This window comes from Alligator mississippiensis, chromosome 12 (assembly GCF_030867095.1).
Source record: "Alligator mississippiensis isolate rAllMis1 chromosome 12, rAllMis1, whole genome shotgun sequence".
Lineage (NCBI taxonomy): Eukaryota > Metazoa > Chordata > Crocodylia > Alligatoridae > Alligator > Alligator mississippiensis.
In genome coordinates, this window is record NC_081835.1 from 59,594,737 (window position 1) to 59,618,677 (window position 23,941).

Below are 23,941 nucleotides of genomic sequence, written 5' to 3' on the forward strand. Positions count from 1 at the left end.
ATAACTGGGTGAATGTGCAGTGTCTAGTTGCTGAAATGAGACTGCAATGGAGCTTTCTGTGGGAAGTGAGAGTTATGTCTCATGTTGTGCCAGACTAAAATATTGCTGTCCACCCTGCTGTTATTTCCAGGTGACTTCTCAGTAGTGACTCTAACCTCTGCCCTGCTTTGGTGTAGAAAGGATTCAAAATGAGGACCTACCCTATTAAAAGAGCAGTTAAAATTGGTAGGGTGAAGGAAAGGGAGTTGAATCTAGGAGAACCAAATGGCAAGAGCAAACCGTCTCTAAAAAAACAAATAAAAAAATATCAGTGTTAATTAGGCTCTTTGCCAGAGGGAGAGCACCTAATGCTCATCCCTTACTGCCATGGCCCAACGTAAATCACCTTACAGCATCAGTCAAGGCTCTTCAGTGTCACTTGCAGCCTAATTTCTGAATTGTGGCTCATTTTCCCCACAGAAAAATTTGAACATGATGATATTTAAGGAAAACAGAGTTGTTTTACTTTGTGCAGTGAAACAAGAGAAAGAGAAAAAGGTTGGAATTATCCCCGTCATATGCGGGTTAGATAACAGCTTTTGAACTGTGCAAGGGTCTCGGAAACTTCTCACGCGAGCGTCTGAAATCCATCACTCCATTAATACTCATGAAATATTCCCTTTAATCCATAGACGTATGTTGCTTCTTAGAGAACAGTTTCAATGCGAGTAGGCAAGAATCCTATTTGACATAACAATAAAAGGAAAAGCCATCTCTCAAATTTTAGTTGGCTGAAAATGTCAGGGTTTGAATTTGAATGTTGGTTGTTATAGTGATGGTTTCAGGAGGGAGCACTGTCACGGATCTCTTGGTAGATGGCTTACCATCTTAAGCTTATTACCTTATAAGAAAATGTGCCACTTAGCTGTGCTTTTAGTCAAACATGCATTATTGCCTTAATTTTGGGGGGATAATTCAAGTCATCGTCAGCCTTAAACTCATAACAGCAACACTTCCACATACAGCTATCAAGCCACACACAAGTGAAAAACAAAAACAGAAATGTGCTTCCTGAGGAAGTGACTTGAGAAAGCATTTTTTTTTTCTGCTCTGTTTGCAGTTTGGGAAATAAGCCATTGTGCGTGCTTGGGGGGAGGGAGGGGAGCATAGATATTTGAACTTCTCTTCTTTTTGACACTGCACCTAATCAATCAAATAAAATATGTAAGAGCTCCACTAAGCTCAGCCCATGGCACAGAAAGGCCATGGTGGGGCATCTGTAAGGGAAATGATAAGGAACTGCTTTTGCATCTGCTGCTGTTTTTTTCCCTGCAACAGGGGCAGGGACTGTAAAACCAGCTGCGACTGTGACCACTTCTGCAGTGACATCCACTCCAGCCACGGCTGCCCAGTTTAACAAGACATTCTCATTCCCGTCTCTGGGGTTTGTATGAACTTTCTTAAGACACAATACCTTTTTATCTTTTTCAGTTTTATCAAACTATTGCAACACACATTTTCAGCGAACTGTGCAGCATTGAACAACAGCTGTTGCTGTTAGTTAACTAAAATATTTTCAGTTGGTATGTGTTTAACTGACCCTAATGGCTCCAGTCAAGGCTTATGTGATTTGTAGAGGCTGCATAAGCAAGTCCTGAAGGGTAGCAGGAATCTGGCACAACTTAGTGTTGCTTTGAACATTTCCCATTCTAAAATTCTCCAGGGAAAGCAGGTGAGGAATTGTGGGTGCACCTCTTTGAGGCCGTGGGTTGAGGGCATAGGAACTGTAGAGACTGGAAAGCATGTGCTATATTTTTAGGAAGTCCTTTAGGTCACAGTCCAATGGTTTCAATCAAGACTAGATGTATTAATGCAGTTAAATGTTTAAATTGCCCTGCTGGTGCTCACAGAGTCTAGATTCACTCTGCCTAATAAATGTGGAACAGGGGCTGCTTTCCACTGTCTAGCTGTGTGCTCCTCCTTGGAGAGATGCAGAACAATGCATACGTTTCATCCTGCATGATGGGAGGTGCCTGCTCGGGCTTTTCTGGGAAGAAGATAGGGGAACAGAGTGAAGATGCCCTCCATAGCCCTCTATCCAGCCAGATCAGAGAGGTGACCATGGAGCCTTTCCTAGCTACTAGGGCAAGAGCCACAAGAGAATGAGCCCCTCATTTCCTCACAGCTAGGAGCTAAAGAGTAGAGGTCAGAGTTGAGGGCAAAGTGAGCTGGGCTAGCCCTTAGCTAGGTTTTGTAGCCTTTGCTTATAGATTTAATTCTCCAGCAAGAGTTGGGCTAATTTTTCTGACCCTGGATATACAGCATGTTTGTGATGAGAGCTATGCACAGTGGTAGTCTGATGCACAGAAGCACCAATATTCCTAGCTAGGATTGGAAATATGGGCTGGCAATCCAGCCTAAACTCTGAAGTTTTAAAAAAAACAAACCTATGCACAACAGCATGAGTACCATATTGTGACTTGAAAAGTAATCCACTCACGGAGGTGACTAAAGAGTCCCAGTGCCATCTGGTGAGGTCTGTTACATAAGCAATAATGCAGAGAGGGGCATGGGTTGTAGTGAGATAAGAGCACATAGTCATGTTTTAACCTCTTCTTTGGAGTGTTTCAAGGGATGAGATGGAAAAAAAAACCTCTTTAAAACTTCCCTTTAAAAAAAAAACAAAACAAAAAACTCCTTGTTTTAGGTAGCTACCCTACAAACACATTTGTTTATGAAGCAGGAAACTATAATGAAACCCAAAACTGCTGCCCAGTTGGTTTCAGCAACTTGGGGCGAAAGGCCAGAATTTCAGGAGTCTCCATTATGCTTCATTCAGCATCTAAATAAAATGAGATTAAACTGTACTCCAACAATTGTCATCATAAAACAATATTACTGTGGAAATGGGCTGTGAAAAATAGACCCGTAATTTATAAAAACGTCATGGATCATGAATTCCTGGAACATTGGAGAGAGTATATAATTCTTGTGATTCATATATGCCTATCTTTTCCTTGATTTTTTTTAAATGAAATGCCCTCACTTTTAAAGGTGTAACCGCTGCTGCCACCACTGGGCCAAGTGGGGCTTGAAGTACAGAGCTCTCCCTCTGTGGCTGAATGGAAGAGAGGAGTAGAAACTGGAGAGGAGATGTGCATAGGTGGAGCATGGTCAGAAGGGTTTTGAACTGTCTCTCTGCATCTTTACAATAGGCAGGGTAACAAATTGAAGCCGTTGTCCCTGCATGGCTCAGTTACTGCACAGAGGTATCTCCAGGTTTAGCTGAAATAGGTGAATGTGCATTCACACAGAGCTTTGAGTTTTGTACAACCCTGTGCTCGGAGCCATTGTCTGTATTAATCATGTGGAAGGAAGTTTTGACATTCTGAACTAAAGTGCTTTTTCTTCCCTTTTTTTCTCTTCTTTGTCCCTAGGGCTGGGTTTAATTTTGGTGCATCAACTGCAGCAGCATCAGCACCACCCATCCTGGCTGCCTCTCAAGGTGAGTTCTTTGAAGTGTGCAGATCACAACATATTTTCTGCTTCTCCAGTATGTGAACACTTACTCCTTTTCATGCCTATAGTTCTTCTGTTTTATGTTGCTTCTCTTCTATTATTAAAACTGCAGTAGCTGCAAGAATATTGTATTTCCATAGAATTGCTGGATTATACTATGTAATGCTTCAGAATCCAGGCCACCTGTCATTCAATTAAAAAAAAAAAGTGAAATATTTGGTGCCAAGAACATCAAGTGAAGTATTAGCATATGAAAAGGACAGTATCTGAAATGATTCCTCCACTACCGCTAATCTGCAGACTTTAAAATAGCATAGGTTAAGGTGGCCAGCTGCTGAGTGCCATCGGCTTTAAGTAGTGTGAGCACATAATAAAATGGTGGAGAGGGGTGGGTATAGATTATAGCTGTGCACTTTTTAGAAGCTGTTGTTCAAAACCAGTAGGCTGCTTTCCCAACTTCACTCATTGTTTTGTGGCTGTGTCATGTAGCAGTAACTCCCTGGAGCAAAGGGACCTAGGCATGTGCGTGTGTTTAATTCCCCACTTGTTACAGGAGCAAGAACAGGTTCCTCTTATCAAGTTTCAGATCAAGATCATACAAATTTAGGAAAATAAGTAATAAAGGGGAACAGGAGGCACAGCAGGCTCAGCGGGCTATTTGTAATACTCTAAATTGTATTTGGGTAGCTCTCAATTCCTTACATTGCTCCACAAGTCAGCAAAAGCACCCTTGCCTCTGGTAGCTGTTGATGGTAAATCTGGGAGTTCAGAATGAAGAAATACAGAAGACATCTTCAAGCTTAGTCGGGAAATAAAAGTGAGAGGGGGGTGTTGTACCTTCCATGGCCCCAAAACTCAGTGGCTTGCCCCAACCCCAAATCTCTAGTGCTCTGTCCATCCAAAAAACCCCAAACAAGTTGAAGCATATTACCCCATGTGTTCTCAATTATGTGCTTGCATTCTAGGCACAGAAATGTGATTAAAAATAATCAAATGTAATTAACACACTCTTACTGCAAACTTCCTAAATTACCCTTTCCTTGGTATTTCTATAGTAATGAATGCAGCTACTGTGACAATTACATTCAAGTGCTTTTTTCCCAGTATTTCAAAGATTACAATAAACTAAATAAAACAATGGTTAATGTTCTAGAAATACCTTGGGTTTATATAGGGAGATTTACTTCTGTAGAAAATTCTGCAGCTATCTTATGCCTTAACCACAGCTAAGAGCCATTGCTTAAATGAACAGGTCTCCAGTACATAGCAGGGCTTTTTGCAAAGCTGAAATACTTAAGTGTCAAAAGTGGTAGTAACAGCTACTGGGGCTGTAATAGAGATGGCTTTCTCATTATATCCATTAGAAAATGGGTATTAATAACTGGTGGTGCTTTCACTGTATTCAAGGCATAGTATCTTAAGTAGAGGCTACCAAAATACAAGCCCATCAAATCATTGTTGCCATCTCTATAAAGATGTAGGCTTCATGTGTAGCTGTTGTGGCCTCTGGAAAGCAGAAGTTAAAGTGGAATGGATAGTTAATTATTTTGTCAGAAGATTTTAAGGTCTTTGGGGTCGGAGCAGTGCCTTCATTCCTGTTTGTGGCATGCTTGGCATGCCAGCACTGTGAAGATGATAAATGAGCCCTGCATCCTGTAACTCATTTTTTCTAATTCCTTTTATGTTTCTGAATCAGTGACAGCGCCCGCTAAAGAGTTGAGCCAGCCTGATTCATTTTCCACTGCTGGGGGCTCTAAATTTGGAACCGTTCCCGAGAGCTCCTTTACGTTCGGGTCCATCAAACCAGCTGGTGTTTCAGGAGCCTCCACTTCTGTAGATGCTGTGCAGACCAACAGCAAACCTGCCCCAACGGCTGCTTCAGTTCCCCCCACGACCTCTGGCAAAATGGAAACCCCTCCATCGAAGCCTGGAGACCACTTGTTTCAGAGTAATCCAGCTGGGGAAACTCTTGGCAGCTTTTCAGGTCTAAGGGTTGGTCAGGCAGATGATAATGCCAAAGTCAGCACTAAAGCTCCATCTACCAGTGTTGTTGGTGCGCAGCCTCCTAAGGCCTCCACAGTGCCTTCAGGATTTACCTTTGGCAGCTCCCTTCAGCTGGGGAAACCTGTCGAGGCTGCTGCTTCCACATCTGTCCCAACCACTAGTCCAGCATCCACATCAGTCAGCACGAACGCCACAGGCAACATATTTGGTAATGTCCAGTTAACCAACGCAGGCACTTCTGGGGTGTTTAGTCTTGGAGGAGCTTCAAATAGCAGTAAGCCCAGTTTTTCATTTGGTATTCAACAAGCCACCAACACAAGCACGTCCAGCCCTGCACCAGCAACCCTCTCGGCTTCGACATCCCTGTCGTTTGGAGCTCTTTTGAGTTCAGCACCAGCTGCTGTCCCTTCTGCTGCTTCTGGTAAAAGTACAGGGGACATCAAGTTACCACCCGTGTCTGAAAAGCCACCTGAAAGTGAAGTGTTAGCACCTGGGCCTGCACCTCTAGGTTCTCAATCACAGCCACCCCAACCACAGGCCCAGCTGCCTGATTCTGTTAAAGAAACCGCCATCTCTCCAGCTGCTGCAGGAGACACGAACATTACAGGTTTAAGCACTGTTTTGGTGACACCTTCCACAGAAGCAGCTTCTACAGTTTCCTCTGTTAGTGACCCCAAGGTGGTGACAGCAGTGGTTCCTCCTGTCTCTAGCTCTGCCCCATTGGATCAGAATGCCTCGGTCACCACGTCTACAGCAAATGTTGCTCCTGCAGAGACAACAAGCTCTTTGGCTGCTGCCTCTGATGTTGGTACATCTCTCCCGAGTCCAGCTGTAGGTACCTCTGCATTTGTGGCTGCATCTTCAGGTTCTTCAGTTTTCTCTCAGCCTCCCAACTCCAGTTCATCTGGTTCCGCATTTAGTCAACCTGCTAGTGAAACGGCAACCACCCCTTCCACTCCTCCTGCTTTTGGGCAGCTGTCGGCAACAACCACAGCATCATCTCTGTTTGGTCAGCCCGCGGGCGGCGCACTTTCCACCACTGCGGCCACTACCCAGGCAGCTAGCTCAGGTTTCAATACGTCCACGTTTGGCTCTGCAGCAGCTGGTGGTTTTGGTCAGCCAGCGTTTGGACAGGCACCGACCTTTGGTCAGCCAGCAAGCAGTTCTTCAAGTGGTTTCACTTTCAGTCAGACTGGGTTTGGAACAATGCCTGCCTTTGGCCAGCCGGCTTCGTCCACTGCAGTGTCAAGCAGTGGAAATGTTTTTGGAGTCCCCTCTAGTACCAACAGTGCCAGTTCCTTTTCCTTTGGTCCCAGTAGCGGGCTGTTTGGGCAAAGCAGCGCACCCGTTTTTGGGCAAAGTACTGGGTTTGGACAGGGTGGATCAGTCTTCGGTAACACCGCTGCTGCCACCACCACTACATCATCGGCTGGATTCAGCTTCTGTCAAGCCTCAGGTAAGAAAAGATGGTGGTAGTGAGATGATAGAGTTAGAGCATGGCTGTCAAGCTGATGGTAGGTGAGCAGTGTTTCATAGAGAAAAGTAGGATTAATTTTGGATGCATCTGTCAGTCTGTCAGCGGAGGACTTAGCAACCTTGCCACATACACTGTGCCATTCACTGAAGAGGGTTCTTTAGCTGAATTAATACCTTCAATGTTCTGGTCTTATCTTGCTGCTTTATTCCAATGGTCTAAAGTCCTTCAAAATTGCCACTTGATTCTGTCTAATATTTGAGGCTACAGTGAATCCAACGTACTTGTGCTATTGGACCATGAGAAGCGCAGGATCTGCGCTTCTCAAGGTAGGCCTCAGATCCTTGTAAATGAGTATAACTCAGATGCCTCTAGCCACCCTGAAGCAGTGGGTGAATTAGGAATTCATCTTCTAGTTAAGTAGGATTTTGCTTAAAAACAGGTCTTGTAATTAAATAAAGAGGTAATAGGGCTGTTGGGTTCTTGCCTGTCTGTTCTGGTACACCATTATTTACGGAGGCTGGGATCCTTGTTCACCCATCTTCTTTTGTTATCCATGTTGCAAAAACTTTTTTCTGTACCCATCTGCAGAACCTTCAGTGGAAGGTGTTCAGGGCAAAGGAATCACAGTTAAAATCTATTTCCTAGAAAAAACACCCAATTAGGCTCATTTAATTATAAAAGACAGGACTGCAGGAAAGCATCACCTTGTGTTAACTACAGTACCAAAGAATACTTAAGTCAGGGAGAAGTGAGTCTGCAAAAGGAAGGTGTTCCTAATTACGGAAGCTGCAAATTTTATTACAAAATGAGCGTTTAAGTGAATTGGGAGATGGAATCAGGAGTTCTTTTTAATCAAAACATTTCATTATCTTTAATGGGAATCCTTAGGTAACAGCTCAGATCCTCTGTACACGAGGGAAATCAAAATGCTACAATACTTGTTCATAGCTTGTAGCATTACAGTGATGTTAGCAGAATTCAAGTTCATTTGGATTGTTAGCAACAGCTTCAGATGCTAAAGGGTATTTAGTTTAAAATGTGATGTGAAGAGGCTTTTAAAGAAGGATAAATATAATTTCAAGTTTTATACTAACCATACATTGGGATAAATCTGATTCTCTTTATACCTGGTTTCCCCGGTGCTAGTGAGTGATAACTTCATCAGTGTTACTCAGTCGAACCCGAAGCGTCATGAAGTGCTCTTTTTGTGCGTGTGTGTGGGAGCTGCTACATTGCTTATGATTTATCCTTTTTATTCTCTGATACCACAGAAAAGTGCCGGGTGGGATTATATTGGAGCATTGTTTCCCTTTTTCCTCTCCACAGGTTTTGGTTCCAGCAACACAGGTTCTGTGTTTGGGCAGGCAGCCAGCCCTGGAGGCACCGTCTTTGGCCAGGTAAAGATTACGTGCGTCTCGGCATATGTGGTAGAAGACTGTGGTCAGAAACACACTAGTTTAGAGTGCTCTGCCTGATTCTAGCAGACCAGATCCTGTTTTACATACAGCCCTGGACAGTTTTCAGTTACCATGTTGGTGATACTTGCTTAGGCAAGGTAAACTTTGCCTAGCATCTGAACAAAAGGCATCCTAATGCATGCCTGGATTCTTCTTGTGCCACACTGGGCCATTTGAAGCAGACAACACCACAATCCAAAGTATAAATAGGCACAAAAGTTAGTAACTAGGACTCGTTACTCATTAGCTCCAGGAAACGGTGCATGAGCTCTAAATAAAATTGTTGGCTAGGTGCAAAAATGTACAGCCTCAGCAGCGTTTGCAGGGAGTACACTGTATGTCAAACCAGATGATAAGGTTGTATACATACTATACCACTACGAGTATGGAAGAACCATTCACTTATTTAGGATTGGCATGAGGTGGGGAGTCTGTGAGCTCCTCTTTCCCTTTCATACCTATTACCAATGGGACTAGGCCAGCCAAAAAGCAACCACGAGTATATATGTTTGTTGACCTGTGCTGCTTTCTTGTCTCACATCCTTTCTTTTTCCTAGCAGCCATCCTCTTCCAGCGGAGGCTTGTTTGGGTCTGGCAGTGGTGGGAGAAGTGTAGGTTTCTTCAGTGGCTTGGGGGGAAAACCAAGCCAGGATGCAGCCAATAAGAACCCTTTTGGTTCCTCTGGTGCAGGATTTGGATCTACAACTTCCCAGAGTAAGTAAAGAAAAGAAGAATATAAAATGTACTGCATTTGCTTTCGGCTCGCTTGGTGGCTTGTTCCTTGGGTAATTTATGCATTAGTATGAAATGCTTACCTAGGCAACAGAGGCGGATGTGGATGGTGCATACTTCTCTGAACATCTACTTTGCCTTTCTGGTTTAGGCAAAATAACAGGGCAAGAGTCCAGATAGAGATGCACAGAAGGGGGAAATGTAAGGCATGTGCATATTTTGAAGGAATTTCCTATAGCAAAATGCAGTTGTTCTTAGAACTCAATCTCTAATTTATAAGCCTTCATTATTTTTCATTTGCTGTGTTAATGTGGAGCCCCACATGATACCATTGTCTTCTGTCATTTTGATTTCTTTAAATCTTTGAGCTGCCAGTTTGTAGGTAGAGGTGTCAACATACAAAACTGGTTGTGGTTAAATGTCCTGCTGTTAATGGCAGGAGAACCAAAGCCTGTTTCACTCATGGTATCTTAGCGCAGAGAGAGACACGCAGTATATATGAGCCAGTCATCAGCACTGTGCTTAAAAACAACAGATGTACTCAACATATGAATCTACTGACTAGTCAGGGCCCAAACACTTCTGTACAACCTTCCTTTCTCTTTTCTTTTAATTCAAAGAGCCAGATTGTCTGATTTCAGAACGTGTGAGTTGGGCTTCAGAGTCCTTCAGACCTTGTAGAAAACTCTGGCATCTCCACCATTTGTTCAGGAAGCTGCATCTCTTTTTATTAAGATGCTACATCTAAGTGCATATTCTGGGTTACTCCGAATAAGAAACATCGAGAACCAGGACAACTGCATAAGCTCTGGGCAGGTCTTGGGACTGCCTCTGCAGTCCATTTTAAAACAATGGTCTAGTTTAAAGCATGTCACCTCTAATGTAGATGTAACTTCAGGCAGTCCCGCCCTTTCCATCTTGCAAGGTTTTGAGTTTAAAGTATAGAGAGATTGTATCTGAGATTTATATATATGCAGGTTAGTGTCTGAGCACAACAGTGAAAGGTGATTAAAAGGAGTGAGAAGAAGCGAGGCATGCTCTACCGTGCGGCCCTCTGGAGAGGTTTGATTTGGACCTCTTGAGTGCAGCCTATTCTTCAGCAACTCAGGTAGGTGTCCTACACAGACATAGCTGGTACTTTTGAGTTTGGAAATGGTTGGTGTAAAGACCTGCTCCTGACTGGTATGGAGGACAGGTTTGGGAATCTTCCTTTGCAGAGCTTCTGTGTTCATAGGGATGAAGTACAGAGGCCATTTAAAGACTAATTCTGCCACAGGTGTAACAATATCCGAATAGAGTTGCTTGCCATACAGGCTTGAAGCTGTTTTCAAGGACAAAGAGCGTTTGTCTGGCAAGTGAAGCTCACTTCGATTGGTGAGTCCTTGAAGATGTTGTATGGATAACTTGATCCTTGCCACTAGTCAGCAGGATCAAAACTTTCAGTAACACTTCAGTGTTGAGAAAGTCAAAAGAATGAAGACTCCAGAGTGCTGAATCCAGTTGCCCTTTGGGAAAGAGCAGGAGGAAAAGAGGGAACTATTCTTTTTTCATCTTCATACCCAGAACTGTGCTCAGATACTATATGATGTAGATGCAGTACAGGCAGTCCTCAGATTTACGACACAATTGGTTCCTGAAGTCTTAAGTCGAAACGTTGTAATTCGGAACCAATTTTCTTATAAGAAACCATGTTATAAATGGGGGATTGGTTCCTGAACCAAGGCCCGATACCCTATTTTCACTAAAAATACCCCAGAATGTTGTACTCAATCAATTATAGATGAGTATTATAGCATTTATATTGTAAATAGCAATCACATTGACTTGGAAGGGCTTGTTTGAGGTTACTTTGCTGGACTTCTTGAAGGGTTCTTGGCTGGAGTCTTCTCAGCCTTAACTGCAGGGTTTTCTGGAGTCTTGTCTGCTTTTTTTAAAGAAGGTGTCCAAGGAAGTTTGGACAGATGTTCCCCAGGGAGATGGGTGACGCAGTGAACTCGTTCGCTGGCGTGGCATGGCGTCACATCGGATCAAGCGTTGTAAAGTCAAAACTGATGTCATAAAGTTGAAACAGGGTGTCGATTTATAAACGTTGTAAGTCGAGGACTGCCTGTATAAGCATGTAGGTCGGTATTTACAACAATTTGTAATTGGTCCTGTCTAACTTGTCTAACTGCATCCCTCAACTGCTCCTGTCTAAGCAGGATCCTTTCCCTACTTGGAGGCTTTAACGTTTGTGACGTGAACTTAGGTTCATGAAAGCTTGCACTTTCTCTTGCTCGCTCCGTCTCTTATTTAGTTGGACTATAAAGGAGCAGTATCTACCCTGGCTTCTGACTGACTTCAGGCTAATGTAGTTAACTGCCTCTCTCCGTTAGGAGACAGTCGTACATTCTTCACCTGCAAAGGCAAGTCTATTTCGAACAGAACCAGTTAATACCACATTTACCTCTCCATTGAGTGGAGTTAAATGCCGTTTTTCTCTTTAATGCCAAAGCTGAAATATATTGCCTCTAGAGCTCAAGATCACCAAATGATTCTCATAGAAAACAAACATTTAGGTTAGATTAGCAATATTTTATACTAACAAATACAACTGTCGACTAATTAAGCAGCCTGTGAGAGAGCAGACTAGAGAAAACGGAGAGGATAGAGATGATGTATCCTCCCTGCGGGAGAATTTAGATCCATAGCCCCAGCTATACAAATCCTAGCTATACAAAGAGCTAAGTACCTAACTAAGTCCACAGAAATGAGTGCAGAACCATTTTTTTTCTAGTTTTCCTCCTTTAAAGAATGTCTACATAAAGGGTATAAAACATTCGAAATAATTGGCATTCTGAATAATCTCTTATTCCTTTAAGTCACTTTTCACATGCAAGCGGTGATATCAAAGAAACAGTAAGATTTAAATGCATTGAATCTACAGAGATGCTGTCAAGGATGTGAAATGCACTTAACAGCATATATAGCATGGCTTGGATTTTTATTTATTTAATTATTTACAACAGTAACCGTGTTAACCCCGTAGAGAGGTGGTTAGCCTTGTTAGTCTAACATGTTATCCCCGTACAGGCCGTTCTGACCTGGGGACTTATCTTTCATCCTGTTTGGGGGCCCACCTTTGTTTTGATGGCCCATGTTGTACGTGGTCTTTATGTTGGCCCCTTTTGTGCCAAGGTGACTTTTCATCCTTGAGGAATTTGTTAATAATGAAACCTTAAAAGAAGAAGTAGAATAAGGATGGCTGGGAGCTAGGCAGGATTTAAGAGAGAAAATGTGAGAGTAACAGCAGGGAGTGGTAATCAGTACTTTAAACTGGACCTTCTGTTGGTAGAACTGGAGAAAGTTTGGCCTGGGATTTTGTTATTAATGTGAAGTTGGGGCAATGCAGAACTATCAAACTGAAAATTTGTTAGTCTGAATCTGTGCTAGCAGGTCTTGGTTATACCCTAGGAAACTGCTTGCCCATGCTGGATATCAGTAGGAACAGTGGGGGGACTACCATTAATCTTATACATGACTCCACTACAGACTACTCCAGAGAAGCATGTAATAGGTACATCTGTATTTAAACAGAGTTGGAAGGCTTAATTATTTATCAGTTGTATTCTTCCTTTAATGAGATGCCTTGGGTGCTTTATTCTCCTTCCTTTGCAAATTGGGAGGTAGTAGAGAAGTAGCAGGAGATGATTCTCATGCATAGGGAGCCCTGAATGGCTGGCAGAAAGGAAGGTAAGCAATAGCCAAGGGGTGGAAGGTAGGGGAAGAGAAAAGAAGCTTCAGTGTTTGCTAAAAGGATCATTTAAACACTTGGAAGAAGCAGTCTGTTCCCTTTGTTATCTTAATCATCATGGTCCACCAAGACTAAAGACCAACTTTATTTTTATCCTTGCCAGTTCATCCCTCCATAACTTTAATATTAGGCTTGACGCCAAGGGAAGACAAATGTTTTACCAGGAAAGTACTTTGTCCCTACAGGGTCATCAGATTGCAGAAGACACACACGGTGCAGCCTGGTAGAAGATAGAACTTCAGGTCCTGCAGATTAGACCATATAACAATAAAAAAAATCCTACATCTTCTTGCCCAAAGTATTAAAAATGTGTAGTTGAAATGCATGGCATCTAGCTAGTAGGCTTGTGTGAGGAAGGGCCATTTTACAGTGACCATAATTTCCAGTTTGAAAGCCTGACTTCTAATTACTGCAGTGGAGAATGTTGCAAAGCAAATCATGCACTGTCTTCTCCAAAATGGATATAACAGTAATTGCTCTAGATTTATTGTCACTGAAAAATAAGACAACAAAGAGGCTACTAGCATCCTGTTGAATCCAGCTCTGTTGGAACAGGAAAGGCTTGGTCTCCTTCAATAGGATGCACTTTTGAATAGGACATTTGTGATGTGCTGAGAGATAGAAAGGAGGCTTGCTTTCACATGTGGTGTGCTGAGATCTTCACAAGTGTTCTTCATCTCTCCAGATACCTCTAGCTTATTTGGAAACAGTGGAGCCAAAACCTTTGGATATGGTACCTCAACTTTTGGAGAGCAGAAACCTACAGGCACTTTCAGCTCTGGAGGCGGGAGTGTGGCATCTCAAGGTTTTGGGTTCTCTAGTCCAACCAAAGCAGGTATCGTATTAACAAACCTACTGTGAACACCCACAATTACTTGTAAGGTTTAGAAATGTCCCAGCAGTCAGAAATCTATAGTCCCACCCCTAAATATATGTATAAGTATTGGCTCTGAATAATAATCCAACCTATAGTGCCAGCTATTTTAAAAAGGGCTTCAGAAGGTAGAATTTCAGCTTCAAATTCAAGCCTTAGTATTTTATAATCTATGTAACCTTTGTCTTTAATCGATCACAGGCTCATGTGTAGCATTGCTATGATGGGGAAAGCTTCCCCAGAACATCTACGTCATGACTTCCTCAGATCTGTTCTTTTAAAATCAGTTTGACCTAACTGGCATGTGGCCCTTTCTCTCTTTCCTCAGGCTGAGCTGTAGTGAATACTAAATCTATAATCTCTCGTGCTGCTCTGTTGATTATGTTTATGCTCTTTAGGAAAAGTATTGGGTATCTTGCAAAAATATATATAAATATATATATTCCTTGTGTGTTTTCCCAGTGAAAACAATGAATGAATGAATGATGACTATGATGTGATACAATGTCACTTCGACCCAAACAGCACGGTGCTTGTCTTGTTCATTACCAAAAAAAAAAAGAGCCCAAAAGTGTTAGACAAAGGGAAGCTTCCTTCTTTGATTATTGGACTATTCCCATGATGCATACCCATGCTGCTTGGGGTTGTGCTACGGCAAATGTGTCCATCACCCTCCCCTCCCCAGAAAAAGCCTTTACCAAGCCAGAGTTGGAGACGGGGATCTTTCAGGATCTCGTTACAGAAGTGTTACTGCGTGATTACTATTGAATGGGGGTGGCCTCAGAGCTGTTTCTGACTGTGCTCTTGTATTACCGAGGAGGCTGAGCGTAACGCTTGTGGTGCTGCTAGCCCCAATAGCCGTTCTGGTGTTTCTCTTAAGTGCTTCCCGTGGGTGAATGTTGTACTCGTCAAGACAGCCTCCTCCATTCATTTATCATCTATTGGAGGAGGCTGGCATCAGTGGATGACTCTTTTCATTTACTACCTGAGATGTTCTCCTTTCCGTTGCTAGCTTCAATGTCAAAGACAATCTTAAGATGGAACTTGCTGACAAGTCGCTGCAGGAGGCATTTTTGCTACTGCGGGCCCTCTTTAAACTCTTTCCTGCTCCAATTCAAGGCGTTCAGCACCATAAAAAGATGATGTGGCTTCTTCTCCTGTCTAGTGCAATAAAGAGAACGGTCCTTAGCAAATCAAGCTCTCTTGTTCTGTTTTAATCCTAGATATTGGCCAGCCGTCTCATTTTTCATGTTTGTTAGCATCCAGTACGCAAGAGAGCCCTTCCAGGTCTGAGCTCCAACGTATTAGATACAGACCTGTGTCTCTAGGAAGAAAATGTAACAGGATATCTGATCTGTGTGTAAATAATTCAGCCCTAGCTTTTATTTTTTCCAGACCTTTGTGTTTACAACCAAACAGTATCCATTACCTTGGCATGCACTGGAATTTCACCCAGGGTATTAAAATGCGTCGTGTTATCCCAAACATCAGCCCTAGTCAAACAGAAGCAAGCGTCCTTCAAATTTCACAAAGCCAATTATAAACCAGCAGCTGGTGTTGGTAGAGTTGAATGCAGAATAGAGAAATCCAAGAGAAAGAGTCAGAGGCTATAGGAGGAGAAGGTGGTTAAAACACCGAGCAGGAATGCAGAAGGCTTGCATTCAGTTTGACTTGGTCATACAGATTTCTGTGACAAATCCTGATCTTTGTGTCTTGGCTTCTGATCAGTAAAACAAGCCCTTTGAAGGCATGTTAATTGAGGTGATCAAGTACCCCTGTCAACACAGAGCTTAAGATCATATGCAGAGCAGAGCAAATCTTATTGCACTGGGGATTCTTCCACATGTTTAATCCTCTGTACACAACACAGCATGCACCTGATCTGAAAGGTCTGTGTATAACCCCTCTCTCCTGTCAGATATGTAGCCACACTAAAATGTTTCCTGGTGCAATATTGGGGTGACAGTATCAGTGGAACCGGCCTTTGCAGGGAGTTTTTTTCAGCTGCTGTTTCTCTGTGTAGATTTCTTCAAATGTTTGTAGCTTGTATCATTCATGTTAACAGGGTTTTTTGATTGGGGAGGAGGGGTTAACTCTGCATAAGCTAAGCTTTCGCTGTCGGGGGAGCAAGTTGACTGATGAAGGATGCATGAACTTTTGTTTAAATAAATGAAAAGCATCAGGCTGCAATCTATTGCCATGTGTTTTATGCCAGTATAATCCAGTTAACATGGATACATGCTAACTCTCAATTCAAATATCGAGTTTTTATATGAGGCAAGTAAGATAGGATGCCTTACTGCATCATGCAAGCCTGAATATTTATTTGTGGACTTTGAGTGGTGCGTGTGGATATCCTGTTGGGTGCCTGCTGGAACCTAGTTCAACTGAAAAATGATGCTGTCTAAGGAATGCTCTCAAGAAACGTTTGGATGCTTATCTTGCTGAGGTGATCCTGACCCCAGCTGACTTCCTGCCCTTTGAGCAAGGGGCTGGACCCAGTGATCTCACGAGGTCCCTTCCAGCCCTAATGTCTATGAAATCTATGAATGATCGCCTGTATCGGGCTAAATTTGTGCTCAGCTATTCCAGCAGCCCAAACTGTACCCCTCCCTTGAGTGGTCTCTGCTCCTTTGGGTTGGTCTCTGCACGCAGTTGGGAGCTTTCCTGTCTCTGCCTTTCATAACAAAACGCGTGGTACTTTGGAAGCTTTGCAACCACCACTTCCATAGCCTAATGCCGTGCACTTGTCAGGAGGTGTATCAACCCTGTTTAGAGCCTTTCTGCTTGGAAAGCTAACATTTCTTTTTTTTTTTTTTTTTCTTTCTCTGTTATCATTTGCTTAATGTTCTTGTCCCTTTTTTTGCCTCTGTTTTGCTCAGGTGGCTTCGGTGCTGCTCCAGTGTTTGGCAGCCCTCCCACTTTCGGGGGATCCCCTGGGTTTGGAGGGGTGCCAGCATTCGGTGCAGCCCCAACCTTTTCAAGCCCTCTGGGCTCGACGGGAGGCAAAGTGTTCGGCGAGGGTACAGCAGCAGCCAGCGCCGGAGGATTTGGGTAAGTGGACCAGAAACTAAGGATTTGCAAACCAGCGTCCTTATTTGCTTGATACTGTGTCCAGGAGGTTCTGAAAGTCGAGCAACTATAGTAGGATGGAGTGCAGAGCCACAGACCACCTCATTGGTACAACCTTTTGTAAAGGAAAACATTAAAAACCAGGACTTGCAATTCTTTACATGCTCTTCCCCCTGCTTCCAAGAATGGCAGAGGTTTGATTTTTACTGAGGGCAGATGGCAGAATCCTGGTACCTTGCAATGTGGATGACATAGGCTGTATAGCCCAGAGGCCTGAGTGCAGAATTGTTTCTTGTTTGCAAACTTATTTGTGTGTGTTCCAGTTGAGTCCTGACTGCCCCCAGCAAAGAGATTCGTTCCCCATCTCAGCCAGAGATGGCTTATGGAGTGCTTTCACCTGCCCTGGCCTTTTAGAGCCTGTCTGTGGCACCAGGATCTTTTCCAGAACAAACAGCACTTTATTCCATGTTCTGCCCAACGAGTGTATAGCTTCAAACCTTGGGAAGCAGCCGTTGTGCTAAGCAGCAACTCCTCTGCCCTGCAACTTAGGGCTGCAACTGGTAGAAGACAGGGCAGATCTGTGCCTTATGGACTAACTAAGTCAGAGATGCATAAGCTTTGTACCCTTGTTGCAAAGAAGGCTAGCAGCATGCTGGGCTGCATTAGTAGGAGATGTGTTTATTCCCCTCTGTGCAGCACTGGTGAGGCCACATCTGGAGCACCGTGTCCAGTTTTGGGCGTCCCCCCAGGACAGAAAGGATGTGGACGAATTGGAGAGTCCCACAGAGGACAATAAAAATGGTTTGGCAGCTGGGGCACGTGACTGATGGGGTGGGGCTGAGGGAACTGGGCTTATTTAGCCTAGAGAAGGGAAGACCGAAGTGGGATTTAATAGCAGCCTTCAGCTCCCTGCAGGGTGGTTACAAAGAAGATGGAGCTGAGCTGTTCTCGATGGTGGCAGATAACGGCACAAGGAGCAATGAGCTCCAGTTGCAGCAAGGGAGGGTTAGTTTAGATATGAGGAAAAACTTTATCACTAGAAGGGTAGTAAAGCACTGGAACAGGTTACCCAGAGAGGCGGTGGATTCTCCATCCTTGAAGGTTTTCAGGACCCAGCTAGACAAAGCCCTGGCTGAGATGATTTAGTTGGGGCTGGTCCTGCTTTGAACAGGGGGTTGGACTAGAGGTGACCTCCTGAGGTCCCTGCCAACACGCATTTTCTGTGATTGTGATTTTCAGAAACAGCGGTTTGCCTCATCAGATACGTCTCTGATTTAATCTGCTTAGCATCTGATGAAGTAAACTGCTGCTTATGAAAGCTTATGCATCTCTGATTTCACTTAGCCTGTAAGGTGCAAAACCTTCAGCCTGGCATGGCTTTCAAAGCTACCTAAGTGCCTTCATGTCCTGCTTATACATTGCGCAGCAATTGTGTGGGATAGATAAAAAGGCCTTGTGGAAAAGCTGCTTCATCTGCACATGGGTGTTTTCCAAGCATCTCTTGGTTTCAGAGTGGAGCTGTCATTCCTGATGCCCCTTAAGAGCTTCCCAACATGAACTAGGTGGTTCTCTCTGCTCTGGCCCCAAAGTGGGGACGGGCAGGCTGCCAGCACCCCATGCTCTTTGTGGCAGTCTCCACCCTAGATGCTTCAGCAGGGCCCCTGCATTGTGTGGCAGGGTAGGGCGGTGAAGCAGCCTGGAAAACCTCTTCAGAAAAGCTAAAAATACCAAAGCAAAGAGGAGGAATATTGTACGAATAGCATTTCATTTGATGTTAAACTCAATTTATACTGTTCAGCCCTAACTTCTAATTGCCATTGTGCTGCAGAGTTCTGTATTGAAAACACGCACAGATAATAGCTAATGTCATCCCCTCTGAAGCTTAACACCTCATCCTTAAGGTTTGAAGTAAACAACTTGTGGAGCAATTTGCACCTCAATGAGATTCATTGTTTAAGGAGTCTGCAGACTGGGGAGGCGGGCATTTGTTTAAGCTCTGCACCTCTTCAGAATTTTCTTCGCTATTACAGGGCGCCTATAGCAAAGCTGCTCCGACTTGCTGTAATTACAGCACGTTGGAGCAGACTCGATTAATCTAGTCTGCTGAAGTGTGGTAATTAGTGCACTTCAGCAGACCCCATTGTCATGTGTATCAGCGTCCCCACGCTGAAAAATGGCGGCTTGTGCGACAAGCTTTAGTTAAAGTGCCCCATCACCAGTTTTCAGCACAGGGATGCTGATGCACGTGATGCTCTGGGTGCTCTAATTAAATCTCCCCCGCCACCCACAACTTCCAGAGCACGTGTATAAACACCCATATAGTCCAGACTAGAGCTTTAGACTGGTTCTGAATTGGCTTAGGGATTTGTCGTTCCCAAAAAAGAGGAAAAGGTGGCGGTGGAGAAGGAACATCTAGCTTTCCTAGCTGGCTGTATGAATCTCACCTTAAAGTCCTAAGGAAGTGTAGTCTCTGGAGCACAGCTGAGTACCATTGGGTCCCTTCTCCTGTATGTCCCTCAACAGCTGAACTGTGCAGCATGGGGGGCTTGGGGGACATCCCTTTTTAAGAGATGGGAGAACTAAGACCAGGGTCAGAAAACTGAAGTCCCCAGTAAGTACTCGCCCAAAGTGTTTAGAGCCAGGATTACCTATGAAATTCTTTCATTGTTGGAGCACTCTGCAAACTGACACATTAGTGCCACCCTTGGTTACATCACTTTGAAGTGCAGCAAAAGCCAATTTTTCACTTTGAAGCCTGCTAACTTTTCCACTGCCTTAAATTCTAGAGGAAGCAGGCCTTTGCTGTCACAGCTTCATTGTCAGGGCTCTCCAAGGTCTCACTTTCCCATTGGAAATGCATGAGAGGAGTCTGGAGGTGGGGCAGGGGGCTTGGTCAGAACCAGAGCAATGGGTGGAAGTGTGAAGGGGCAGTGGCCCCACTTCTAAAACTGGAAAGCCTGATTAAAATGCAGAAGTCTGTGTCAGCGGCTTAAAACCAGTGTTGTTTTTTCCGTACCTTTTAGTTTCTACGTTCTCTTTCAAAAGGCACTTGCCTGTAGTAGGAGCTGAAAGGTTGAGTCAGTTTAACCGCAAGTTCCTCATCACTAAATTTAAACTCGAGTTCCTTTCATAGCTAGCAAAGTGACGAGTTGTTTGCTAGAGATGTAGGTCCTGAGAAGATGAAGAATAATCATTAGAAAAAAACTGCTGTTTGCAATCACCGCTGCCTTTTCCTCCCCCGTTTGAAACAAAAATGTTCTTCTGCCATTACCAGGAAAAGCAGAACAGACCATGTTTCACTTGCAGTCCGGAGGCAAAGCCATCTGCAAACTATACAGGTCGAGAATCAAAGTCGAGGTGCAGTGAAGTGGTTACCAGAGCACAAGTGTTAATGCAAAGACACTGAAAGGCCCGTCTGTAGTTAGTACCATATATAGAAACAGCCTGCAGAGTCCATCGTCTGTCTCTAGCAAGGCAGAGATTTACTTCCTTCAACAGGTGACTTGTACGTTGCAGTTCTGCAAGACCTGTCTCTTCTGTCTCTCTGAGACCGATGTTTTGATGCTTCAGAAAAACACCCTAGATGCATATGGATGGAGAAGGGTTTTAACTTTGTCGATTCACATTGCAAGTCAAAACTGAAAGGAGTATGCAGTTGGCTCGGCCTGTTCTCGCTTGATATTTTGTCGGCCTCCTGAAACCAGCACACCATTTAACTTGACTGGCAGTCTGCTGAAGAGCGGACACTGGCTGGAGTAGCTGGCGGTGTGACTCGTCGGTGTGCATGTGCATTGGCAATGCGGTGACGAGAAACTTGAACAGCTCATGCCTGCTCTGTGCTCTGTTCAAGATACAAAAGCACTATATAAGCCCCTTGTTTTCGAGTATAAATATAGCATACAAAATTGGGAGAAGGACGTTGGGTGGAGGGGAGGGAGTTGCATTGAGGGAATTATCTTGGTATTTCATTAATGTGTCGTGCTGGCGGTGGGTTATTTTTAAAAAGGAAATGTTTGCCTCCACAATGCTAGTTTTGGATGGGGTGGGTGGGGAAGGGAGGATCCAATTTCCATATATATAGCTTGAGTCGATTACTGGGGAGGGGGGGGGGGGTTTGTTTTTTAGTGTGTTTTTTTTGTTTGTTTTTTTTTTAATACCAACTACCTCTCCAAAATCCATAGAGGCAATGCTTCCCCTCCCTGCCACCCTTTTGTTCTGTTTAAGTGTCTCAGGTAAAGAGACCAGTGTTAATTAGGTGAAGAGGCTCAGGAAGGAAGCAGAATGATGCATGCTTCAAAATAAAGCAAGAAGAGGAAGGAAGGAAGGAAGATTGGAGGAGAGTTTGAGAGCCGACTTGCACAGTCCTGGAACTCAAGAGCCTGGGTCCCGAATGCCAGCTCTGCTGTGCACCTTGCTGTGTGACCTTGGGCACACCATACAACCTCTCTGTTTTCCCCATCAGTGAAATGAGATAATGATGCAGCATTTCTGAGCTTGATGGATGAAAAGTACTGTGTGGTGGTGATGGTAATTTAGTATCTTCCACTTAGTGGCTGGAGTTGGGATTTCCTGGCACTAAAAATGCACCGCAGTTGCTGGTCATGTGTTAAGCTCAACATTTTTTTTCCCCTTTATGCCGACTGAGCCTTTGCTCTAGGTCTTGGAAAGAAGCTGAGCAAAGAGACAGTTGTTCTATGCAGGCTGTTCTTTCCAAAGCCACTCTCTCAGAATTAATGCTATATATATAATAAAGGGGGTGCCCTGGGCTAGTGTGGGCACTGTTGTCATTGGAGCATCATTCTTTTTGTACCCGGTGATGGCATGCATTTACTAATACGTGTTTTTTCTTTGCAATGCAGTTTTGTTGGCACCACGAACAACGCAGCAACCTTTGGCACTCTGGCAAATCAAAACACTCCTACGTTCGGGTCGCTGTCCCAACAGAACACTGGTTTTGGCACGCCGAGTAGTGGATTCTCTGGCTTCGGGTCAGGTGGAGGAGGTACGAGGAGCTCTAAACTGCAGTCCCTGTCGTAGAATGAAGCGAGGGGGAAATGTAGACCCCGGTTGCGTGTTCTCAGCAGAACTCGGCTGTGACCCTTATTCCAGTCCTTAACCAAGAGGAAGGGCCCAGGATCAGAACCTGAGTGTTGTGCTGTTTGACAATGCCTGGTGCTGTCTCCTGTCAGCTGGGACAACTCGGTTGCTCTTGCCTCAGATTTGGGAGGATGGAGGCTCAGGTGTGGATCTGGGTCCAGAAATCTTAATAGGGATTTCACCAGTCCAAGGGGACAGAGGCAGTTCATAATCCAGCACGCTGAGCACTCTTAGCGCCCCTTGCTCTGGCTTGCCTTATGGAGTTTGGCAGGGCTGACCTGCCTCTGTGTTCTGCCAGAGAGAGTAGAACCCATTTTTAGATGTGTCCTGGCTTCTGCTTGTCCAAACCGTGACAAAAGGCACCTTGGCTTGGGGAAGTGAGCCACAGGGTTGAAATTCAGAAGACTTATCACCGAATCACTGCATGTGGCATTTGGGCAAGTCAAGTTTTTTCACCGTGTGCCTCAATTCTGAGCTTTTACTCTGTGGAATAAATTTTTATCCACTTCCCTTAGCAGGAGATGGAATAATTAACATCTTTACAGTACTGCAAAGCTTATCCTCAAAGGGATCCACATTGCAGAGTTGAACCACAGCCCTAAAGCCAGGTCCTTAGCTGGCATAAATTGTTGTAGTTCCATTGCTTTCAGTAGAGCTACAGTGGTTTACATCAAGCTGAGGACACAGTTGTTAAGAAGGCGCATAGACCCATTTGGCCGGCTGCTGTCCCCCTCCTGGATAAGTCAGCACCACCATTTAAAAAACGCTATGCATTATTTTCATGGAAATATGAACAAGCTGTGTGCTCCTTGTGTGTAATGGCTGCTAACGAGAAAGGGCAGCTGATTAGCACTAAGAGCCTTTTCTTGCAAACTGAAACAAGCCACTTTCCTTCTCAGTGAAAACTCAACTACTATTGTTTGCTTGTCATCCTTTCTCTAGCCTTACAGTGGTAAATGGGAAGGGAACTTTAATATGTGTCATGCACGGTCTTTCTACCTCTAACAATGCTTTTTAATCTTGCATTTCTTTCAGGGTTTGGCTTTGGATCATCTAACACGTAAGTACCCATTACTGCTTTGTGTCTGATTTTCATTAAAATAAAAAAGAAACAAGAATGGAAATGTTGCATGATGTTTGAAGGGAAGCTTTGGAAATCTCAATAAAATGTGAATTTGAACAGAATATTTAAAGCAGAAAAGGAGGCTTCTGACTTCATTCATGCACTCTCTCTCCTTTTAATAGCATTATGCAGACTGACTTCTCTGATTGTGTGGTTAATCCTCCATAAGACCCTTTTCAGTAATACAGTACTTGATATCAGAGCACAGTATAAGCATGGGTAAATAATGGACTTGTACCAATGACGAGACCAGATCACGTGCCTGATCTAATTGAGTTATTGCTTTCTAATGACTCCCAGACCAGTGCTGTAATCAAGGCTCCTAGTTGCTGGGTTGTCTAAAGCAGGGTGCTTAAAACATTGTACCAACTTAACTTTATATGTTGAGTGAAAGTTGGAACATTCATTCAGAGCTTGTCAGAAGGGCTAGAAGTGCCAACGCATGCTCTGAAAAGCTTTCACTGGCAGTGTTTGATGGATGGGAAAGTTCCAAGAAGCTTTAGATATCTGCTAGCTTGATGAAGAGACGACACCCTCGCTTTCACTGCTGTTTTCCTTTTGATTTCACAGATCCTCCTCTGGGTTTAGCGGCTGGAGAAGCTGAGAAGATGTTGAGTCACACTTCCTGCATTGAGCCTTGCCACAGCCCCTCTGTTCGTGGATACTCCTTGTGTACAAACCTTGGAACAGCTTTCTTTCTAAGTGCAGATTCTCTGGCATCTTTTTTTTTAAAAAAAACACCTAATGCTTATTTTATAAGAATGTCTGTCTGTTGTTGTAATGATGTCTGTTCATTAAAACTGTTTTATCTGCC

The 23,941-nt window shown here is 43.9% G+C and overlaps 1 protein-coding gene across 4 annotated transcripts in view; it reads left to right on the forward strand.

Moving 5' to 3' along the window:
* NUP214 (nucleoporin 214) overlaps positions 1–23,941 on the forward strand; it is a 58,335-nt gene extending 34,394 nt beyond the window's left edge. Inside the window, exons 27-36 of one of the 4 annotated variants that reach the window (XM_006260013.4) lie at positions 1,318–1,423; positions 3,417–3,484; positions 5,195–6,958; positions 8,306–8,376; positions 8,994–9,150; positions 13,647–13,796; positions 16,718–16,889; positions 21,767–21,909; positions 23,040–23,064; positions 23,698–23,941. In XM_006260013.4, the coding sequence (XP_006260075.1) occupies positions 1,318–1,423; positions 3,417–3,484; positions 5,195–6,958; positions 8,306–8,376; positions 8,994–9,150; positions 13,647–13,796; positions 16,718–16,889; positions 21,767–21,909; positions 23,040–23,064; positions 23,698–23,731 (2,690 nt within the window). In that variant the 3' untranslated portion in view covers positions 23,732–23,941. Of the gene's footprint in view, positions 1–1,317; positions 1,424–3,416; positions 3,485–5,194; positions 6,959–8,305; positions 8,377–8,993; positions 9,151–10,145; positions 10,277–13,646; positions 13,797–16,717; positions 16,890–21,766; positions 21,910–23,039; positions 23,065–23,697 lie in introns of those variants that run through there. The other 3 variants (XM_014603807.3, XM_014603809.3, XR_002086479.2) reach the window with 3 other exon arrangements.